The sequence below is a fragment of the Schistocerca piceifrons genome, chromosome 3 (assembly GCF_021461385.2).
Source record: "Schistocerca piceifrons isolate TAMUIC-IGC-003096 chromosome 3, iqSchPice1.1, whole genome shotgun sequence".
Taxonomy (NCBI): Eukaryota; Metazoa; Arthropoda; class Insecta; order Orthoptera; family Acrididae; genus Schistocerca; species Schistocerca piceifrons.
Window position 1 is genome coordinate 312,436,317 of NC_060140.1, and position 9,561 is coordinate 312,445,877.

A 9,561-nucleotide genomic window follows, 5' to 3' on the forward strand; every position below is an offset into this window, starting at 1 on the left:
GACTTATGTATCGTAGAAAGTGGGCCTGACCACGGCTTTGTAGAGAAGCAATTGAAATATATAAACATAGGGATAATTTTAATTCGGAAAGAAGAGACCATGAAACTTAGTGATATTTGGACAGTAGCACTACAGAATTGCTAGACAGTTTTATCCGTGACGAGATTACGATCGATAGTTAAGTTTTATCTCTGACAAAGGTTATCTCTGCATATCACGTGTAACTCTGGTCACGCCCACTTTCTACGATACATAAGTCGCTCTCAGACGTCCGACCCGTCAGTCGGCAAGACTCACCGGAGGAGAAACACCCCTCTGAAGATGTCCAGCGCAGCTCTGGACGAAACGTTAGGAGCTGAAGAGTTTCATGGACCACGACCTTACATCCCGGAAGGTTTACCAGAAGATATGTCATCCGGTCGTGAAAGCCTCCATACTATGATCTGGTATTAACTGTTATGGAAAGTTTTCCTCTGATTTCAAAACAATTATGTTTAGTAGATGCAGATCAGATATTTAGTTATGGCTATTTTCTTTTGATGCCACGGCATCCATGTCATTTATTCAAGGGTAAAAAATGCCTTCCACTGCCAGTAATTTATAAATTCATATTATACAGCTAGTTTTACAAGGATTAACTCAACTGTATACATTTATGTGCAAATAACACACTTCCACTGTATGTAAGAGAGTCCTCATTATGGCTGTCATTATTCTGTTTGTTAAGAAAATAAAACACATAGGCAGTGGTCACATCAAATGTTGGTTTGATTTAGAATATTTGTCTGAATTGATTTAGGAAAACTGCAGAAAACTCAGATCTGAATGGTCAGTTATTGTCATGATAAGAGTAACTGGACCTACTCAGAGTAGCAGCTCTGCTGTACTGCTTTTCCAATTTAACATCCAAGTACTGTGGTTTTCTACGGCGTTTATTACTGGATTGGTGCACAAGTTTGTAGTGTTTCTTCAGTTGAAACTTCCGGGCTGAGAGGCTGTGGTCGATGTATAAAATTTCCACCAAACGTTTTGTCACCATCTGCGGGAGACATCTTCTGAGGTCGTCCGACTACTCAGCCCAGAAGTTTCAGCTGAAGACAACACCGGCTGTGAAAGCCTACATTGGATGATTTGTAGTGATTATCTACAAGCTTAATAAACATGACAGATACACATCACACACTTTAGTCATCAATAATACATTCTCCTTTACTATTTATAATAGTCTGGCAAAACTGGGGTAGCTTTTTGATTCCGTGACTGAAGAAATCATATGGTTTTGAGGAGAAGACCTCATGTTCAGAGTGCATTTTTATCAGGAAAGGAAGTTCCTTGAAGGTTGTTCGATAGAGAGCAGAAAAGGTGAAAATCTGAGGATCCAAGATCAGGTCAATAAGGTGGGTGTGGAATGACCTCCCAATTTAACTCCAGTAGTCTTTTTGTCAATCTAGCAGAATGCGGGTCAGCGTTATCATGGAGTAGCATCATCACATACAATTTTCCTGGTTGTGGTTCTTGGATTCTCTCTGCAAGGTGTCTTAATTGTTGGCAATAAATGTCAGCAGTGATGGTTACTACTTGGGAAAGTGATTCGTAGTACACCACATCGTCACTGATCCGCATATGCAGAACATTATCCTTTGTGGATGCACACAGTTCTTTGAATAGGGCAGTTGTTGGTTTTGTTTGGGTTCAAACATTCCTTTCTTAGCATAAAGACATCATTTATCACTACCAGAAATGATACAGGACAGGAATGGTCAGTGTTGTTCATGAGCCAATTGATAACAAGTAAACAGAGATGCACATACGGGACCCCACAGATTCTTGTGATTTTATGTTAGAGCATGAGGTACCCACACACCTGATTTTTCTAACTTTCCCCATTGCAAGCAAATGCTGCACGATGGTGAAATGATCACAGTTGTTCACATTTACCAGTTCTCAAGTACACTGAGATGAATCACTGTGGATTAATGCATTTAAACAATCCTTATCAAATCCTGAATGTCTTCCTGAACATGGAGATTCACTAACGCTGAACCAATCCTCCTTAAAACAACAACACCATTTTCTTGCTGTGCTCCGTCCAATGGCTTTATCCCCATGCATGGGATAAGTGTTTCTGGCTGTGTCCACTGATGTCACCTCTCTGTGGAACTCAATCAGAAGGATATGCCAGCAATGTTCTGATTTCCTCATTTGGCACTCCATTTTCTAGCATCCACAACTCCACTCACTATTTCCAAATGACAATATGCAAACTCAGATAGCAACTGTGAACTAAAAGTAAAAAATGACAACTGACAAATAAAATCATAGCAACCAGCATATCAATAAGCAAAACAAAAATGCTACAAGCTTATGTACCAGCCTAATATTTCTTGTTGATGCCCTTCTTTTATCAAAGGCGATGTAATTTCAACAATACAAAACCGGAAGAGCAGTGTTTTCCTTCATGTTTGATATCTGTCTGGACAGACAAAACATAAACACCTATCTTTCTGAACTTGAGACCAGTGTCTTAACAAACACACTACCTCATTTGGTTCTTCGTTTATTTCATTACATAGATTCATGGAGGTCTTTTGTTGCTAATGAATATGTTACATCAGTGCAGGCAATAAATCTTTATGATCACACAAAAATCTGTCCTAAACAATAAGCAATTTACATCACCAAAGCTGCATAAGGTTATTTTTAAAAAAAATTACATTACTGGTTCCAGGCGTTACTTTTCTTCAATAGATGTGAGACCGATGTTATACAAACAAAAGTACACATTCACTATACACTTCAGACAACAACATAAAAAGTAAATTTAACAATTAATAGAATAAACAAGAGATTCTTATATAATGTGTTTATATATAGGGTTTGTATAAATGTAAGGAATCCGTATTCTGGATAAAATGTATTGAAAATATCACTACAAACAATTAAAACTCTTCAAAATTGGACCCTTAGTTGTCAACACACTTCTACCAACATATTTCCCACACTTGGAAAGCACAATGGAAGTCAGGTTTCTTGAGATCTTGGAAGTCATTTTCCGGAATGTACTTCAAGCAGCATATCAAAGTCAGTTTGACCTGAGCTAAAGCCTCATTATGTTATTCTTTGAGGGTTATATTCACTCAAGCGAACAGATAAAACTCTACCAGGGTCCCTCATGACTGGAGGGGGTTGGGCAAGCACTGTGATGCTGTTTCAAGTAGATAGTCATTGACCACAAAGCATTGCAGTTGGTCATGATGCAACATCCAACTGCAAGCAAAGCCTGGTCTCACTCAGTTGACCCTACTCTTCAGTCTTCTCTGCATGTCTATGAAATCACAGTCTATCCATCACTCACTCAAACGCACAATGTCCTCATGGTTGAGCTTTCTGCTCAGGGTTCATTTTCTACACTCTATCATCTTCAAAGCACATATGGCATCTCAAAACAGCAGCTTTTCATAAGTTTTCACTTGCAAACACTTTCTGCATCATGGTCAATGTCTCCATAAATAATCTGCTAAGTCTCACACAGAATTTTGTGGTGTAACACTGTACAGTAGAATGTTGTGTTCTGAGATTCACCTGAGCCTACATACTGGGGTACACTAAAATTATGATACCAACCATATGGAAGCTCGTGGGCAAAATGATACCAGGTGAAATTTGAAGGCGGCGAATCCCTTCATTGAAGCTATCTGGAGTGAGTACACTGGGACATACAGTAGCATCCAAAAACTTTAGGACTCATTACTATTGCACAAACCTTGTATGTATATGGATTAAAGTGTATTTTTTTTATTTTTTATTTTGAGCTGCTCATCATTCTGTTTCCTACAGTGTACAGGGATCGTGTGTTCCTGTTTTTGTACAGCTTAGATCTTGTGTTACTAGATAAACAGCAATGCCTGAAACTGGTCATGAAATAAAGCAAATTTTATTCATCCGTGGTGATTTAACAAAGCACAGTAATTTACTTGCCAAAGGATCATTTGATAATGAATAGCATTTTTCAGTTTAATCTGAGAAAAGCCATAAGCAATATACACAGACACATAAAGGTATAAACATATGTTTAAGACAGATGGACAGCCTTGGGCTTGTTAAAGTAACTATTACTACATATTCATTAAGTGATTTAGAATGAAATACAACAGGATGGCCACATAATAGTGAGTGAGCCTCCACCTTCCAAAATACAAGGCCAGTGTCTTAACAAATGCACTACCTCAATGAGTTCATACATACCATACAATTTTGGGGACTAGTGTAGCAGGGGATACAACCCGTCGGCTTTGGACATTGACGTCACAAGTCGCCAATCGAGAAGCGATTCTTCTTAGTGTTGTAGCTCCTTTCAGTGGCTGATAAGTGTTTTTTGGCTTTTTAAAAAAAAAATCTCACGATATAGAATAAACAGATCCACTTTATTAAGCAATCAGTAAAAAAAACGAAACTGAAACATAACAGCAAAAGCGAAAATGGTAAATTGCTATCTGGCGACTTGTGACGTCATTGTCCAAAGCCGATGGGTTGTATCCCCTGCTACACTAGACCCCAATTTTGTTATATTTTTATGTACTTGGAACAATTTAGTTTGATACGATTGGAAACTATTAGATGCTTTTCATTGCCTATTGACACTCACTGCACACACAACACCACACATGAAGGGGCTGCCACAAATCTTCCTTCAGCACTTCTGAAAATGCTGAGTCAGAATCCCCTCATGATGAGTGAGATGCTGAGCTCAGAAAGATAATTTTGGTTCCCTAATACAGCTACAAAGGAGACCTGAATGAAATCCTTAGAGGTATTAGAGCCTTTCAGAATGAAAAAAATGGCACCTACAAAACAGCTCGAATGAGAAATGATCAGGTAGTTTGATTTTATATAATACTACATCACAGTAAGAAAAATTAAGAAGTAAACACACTAGTACACATGTCTGAAATAAATAGCTAAAACAATAAATTTAAATGAATATGGAATTGTTAAAGCAGAGAAAGGGAAAGAAGTCAAATGTGAGAATATTATTTCCATTTAAAAAAATACCATCATAATAAGACATGGTCCAAGTGAAACAGATCATTTTTAATAAATACTTTTTAACGACAGGTTAGAAACTGATGCAAATAAAGCAAGATGTAAAACAAGCTGAAGAATCAATGCAGAGAAAACTTAATGGCATTAAAATTTTTCTCTCATCCTACTGGAAATTATGAAGAACATCAAGGCCCTCAAGCAAATGTTCACATGTGGCTGCAGTACTATAATACATAACATTCTTGGCCTTATTAATTCATGTTATACTCCCAGGCAGACAAAAAAAGATTCATATCTTGTACTTAATCACACTCTTAAGATACCCTGTATATTTTTAATAAATGTGAACAATTTTTGCGCAATTGACAAATTGCTCATCATAGTATTTACTATGAATATGATCTACAGAACAAAACAAACTCAACTAATTCAGAATAAGTAAATGAAACGGAGAATTTTTTTACAAGTTCAATGAATTAGCTAATTTGCAAGTAAGAAGACACAATCAATTTAAACTTTTTTTCCAGCTACAGTGAATTATTGTGCAATGACCACCTTCTATGAAATGTGATAGACTCATGCCCTGAACTGTTATATTCTCCACATCACTGCCTTGCTTTGATAGCTCTAAGCATTACAGACACCAATAAGAATACTCTGACATATGGTTTTCCATTTTTCCGAGGGAGTGCCTTAGTCTCTCAAGTAGGCTACATCCCATTTATAATACATATACCTAAATTTCAATAATTAGGTCATTAGCTTTATTGGCATCAGGCTGTTTATATAACAACGTTAGGGAAAAGTAATTTATTTATTCTAGAAAAATGTTTGATGCAGCCTAGACATTTTCTTCAATCAGCTGCAGCATCTCTTGCATGTCACATATTTCTGTAACACAGGTACGAAACTCATTTCTGAAACTCAGTCTGCAGGTAGGCACACACACTTCAGATGGATTGTTGTTGACTGGTAAAAATCATATGATAAACTCACTTGCAGTCGCCAGTATCCTCAAAGACAAAACGCATTAATAATATTTTCTCAAGTGAGATAGTTGATAGAGTTGTCGCTACACATATCACGTAAACCACAAACTTAGCAAATGTAAATTAAGCTGCAACATTGGCAAACCTACTCTCTTTTCCCCAATTTCTGAACTGAGTTTCTGTGACTTACGTTTTGGTCCATTTAACAAAATAAATAAAATCCTGTTATGCTAAGAATAGTGTTGGGCCACCACTTTTTTGGTCTCGATGCTTGCGTACTTCCTGTTAGCAACTTTATCGTATAATACAATCAGTATATTATTCAAAAGTTTTTAACATCTTACCGATAGATTTGTATCCAGCTTTGAGTGCAGCATCAATTACGCTGTATATTAGATTTTTTCCCTTTATTTTATATGTGCCAACTGAAATAGAACAAAGAACGGATAGCAGGTATTACAAATCAACGCCACTCCTTACAGTCAGTCAAGTTTTATTCTTACATCCAACCATGGGAAACTCTCGTCCTGTATTTAACTTGTATACATAATCTTGGACATCCATGACACGGAGGTGTACTAAAAATTTTTTGTTATTTACGGCTTAAATCTTCTTGAAATTGTACTCAGTTCTACTTCTATCATTCAGAAACGCGCCACATCACATGAGTATATTTATTTAGATTTCGAATTTGACCACGCCGATAACAGCTGAGGCACAGCTCTCTTTCAATCACAACAAAGCAATGAACTCGTGACGTAGAGATTATTGTGACAAAATGTGAGTAGGATCTTTGAACTATCGAATCGCAATACAGAGATCTGGAGCCGGATTTACACACTCGTTTTGACTTCATAGCCAGTGACATATTGCTGAGGCACACAAAAAAATGTATTTTGCGCTGTTGTTCGTCGCGCTGTGTTCTCGCCTGCTTGAGTAAAAATCGTGACCTGTTGCGTATCCCAGTAAGAAGCAATATTTCCTTTTTTTTTTTTTTTTGTAGTCTTCTCAATTGTTCGCATTACTTTCAGAGTGAAATAAGCGAAAACGCATCGTACTCTGCGTTTGCTAAGTGCATTAACTTTGAGCCTAGAACCGAGGGCATTCATTACCACTGGTTTACAAAAGATTTTGAATTGCAACTTGTTGTAAACGAGAGGACAAGATCAATATTAAGAACACAAGGATACATTTCGAACATTTTCGTCCGCAGGATTACAAACGGGACATGCAAAATGAATTGTTGAATTTATCTACAAGGAAGTTGCTGAAGTCAGATGTAACTCCGTCCCAAAAAATACCTAGCAGTAGACTAATGACCTTAGAAGTTAAGTCCCATAAGATTTCACACACACCTAGCAGTACGGAAGAGGGCTCTCAAAACATTCTAATTCTTCTTTTCCAAGAAAACAAAACTGGACAGGTCAATTAAATCAGAAATTCATTCTGATTCGGTCATTATAAGCAATCAGCAAGTAATTAAGGACTTTGAGGAAGAATTGGCTATTGTGAAGAGAGCAAAAATTTTACTGAAGCAAAAATTCGCAGCTTCTTCATAGAAGAGTAAGTAATGAGGTTATTCAATTGAACTGATTTACTTGCCTGTAAAAAAAAGTTTTGTGTTCTATGAATTATTGTCAGTCCACACACAATTATACAAATGGTAAAAATATGTAAATATTATTACATACACATATTATATTGTACTCATCATATGATTTCTATTACACAGATTACACAAATCACAAATTATGTTGTATGCTGTAAGGTACAACATTCTTTGTTAAATCACATTTATAATGAAAGATCATCTTGTTTCAATAGATATAAATTCATTCAAGTTATAAAATGCTGTCTCTTTCAACTATGTATCTACTACTATTTTAAATTCATTTTCATGTAATGCCCCTTTTTCAAGTGCTAAATTATTGAAAAATACTTTGCCAACACGTAGAAAATTATTTTGGTTGACTGCCTGGTTGGTTTTGGGGAATGGACCAAACAGTGAGGTTATCAGTCCCATCGGATTAGGGAAGCATGAGGAACGAAGTCAACTTTGACCTTCCAAAGGAACCATTCCAGCATTTGCCTGAAGTAATTTAGGAAAATCACAGAAGACCTCAGGATGGCCAGACCTGGGTTTGAACTGTCGTCCTCCCGAATGAGAGTCCAGTGTGCTAGCCACCGCGTCACCTAACTCGGTATTATTTTGGACCTTGACATCTTGGGTTGTCGGGTGTTCTGCCGGATATCAGCGTCGTACTTGCACGAAATTTCGGTCACGTAGCTCGAGACCTTCATCAGGTGCGACCTGAGACTGCTCCTCGAGTGGACTTGGTCCAGTATTTATGCCTATAGCCTTCCCCCTCCACCAACGGCTGCAGGCGCTTCCTCTGTGGTCCGCGCCCATTCCCTGTGACCTGCTGCAACGTTGCTGCTCCGTTTTCCGTCCGCTGCGGTTCTAGGTGTTCCCTCTGCGGTCCGCGCCCACCAAACCCGCTCCTGGGGGTTTCATCTACGGTCTGGGGTACCAGGCGTTCCCCCTGCGGTCCGCTCCCGCTCACCACGACCTGTTGGAGCGTTGCCGCTCCGTTTTCCGTCTGCTGCGGCTCTGGATGTTCCCTCTGCGGTCCGCGCCCACCAGTCCCACTTCTGGGTGTTCCATCTTCGGTCTGGTGCTCCTGGCAGTCCGTCAGGGGCTCGTTTACCATCTCCATATCTCTGGTTCTTCTGTTTGTGTAGTGTAGCAGCTGGCCCCGTTGCTCCTTTAACAATTCCAGAGCCGGATCCCAGGCTCTGCTTAGCTGGTACCCTGTGTCACGATTCATAAGATCGTCAGCCATTTTAATCTCAATCGATTCTCTTACAACACTGTCCCAAAATCTGGGTGTTTGTGCTAGAATCTTGGTATCCTCATACTTCATGGCATGATCTAGTTCTAGACAGTGTTCAGCAATGGATGACTTAGTCACCTGTCTTAATCTAGTGTGCCTCTGATGTTCTTTGCACCTGATCTCCACAGTTCTTGTCGTCTGGTCAATGTAGGACATGCCACATTGACAAGGTATATTGTAAATCCCTGGTTTTCGTAACCGCAGGTCGTCTTTGACACTCCCCAGCAGTCCCCCGATCTTGTTGGATGGACAGAAAACACACTTGATATTGTGTTTACGCAGGATCCTGCTGATTCTGGCAGAAATAGAGCCAGCATAGGGCAGATATGCCACCTTCCTTGCTTCATCTTGGTCTTCTTCAGGAACCTGTGGTATAGTGGCTGGTCGGAGTGCCTTCTCAATTTGTCTGTCCATGTATCCATTCTTGGAGAAAACTGATTTGAGACGTTCTATCTCTATGGGTAGATTCTCTTGGTCTGATAGGGCACGTGCTCTGTGGACCAAAGTCTTCAGAACCCCATTCTTCTGTGCAGGGTGGTGACAACTGCTGGCCTGCAGATATAAATCAGTGTGTGTAGGTTTTCGGTACACACTGTGGCCAATTGATCCATCTGCTTTCCTCTGGACTAGTACAT

The 9,561-nt window shown here is 39.0% G+C and overlaps 1 protein-coding gene across 1 annotated transcript in view; it reads right to left on the reverse strand.

The window, feature by feature from the left end:
* Window positions 1-6,758, reverse strand: part of LOC124788001 (uncharacterized oxidoreductase MSMEG_2408/MSMEI_2347-like) — a 38,096-nt gene extending 31,338 nt beyond the window's left edge. The window contains exons 1-2 of the mRNA XM_047255043.1: window positions 6,536-6,758; window positions 6,377-6,457 (exon numbers count right to left, since the gene is read on the reverse strand). Of these exons, the coding sequence (XP_047110999.1) occupies window positions 6,377-6,457; window positions 6,536-6,596 (142 nt within the window). The 5' untranslated portion in view covers window positions 6,597-6,758. The remainder of the gene's footprint in view (window positions 1-6,376; window positions 6,458-6,535) is intronic.
* Between the last annotated feature and the right edge of the window lie 2,803 nt (window positions 6,759-9,561).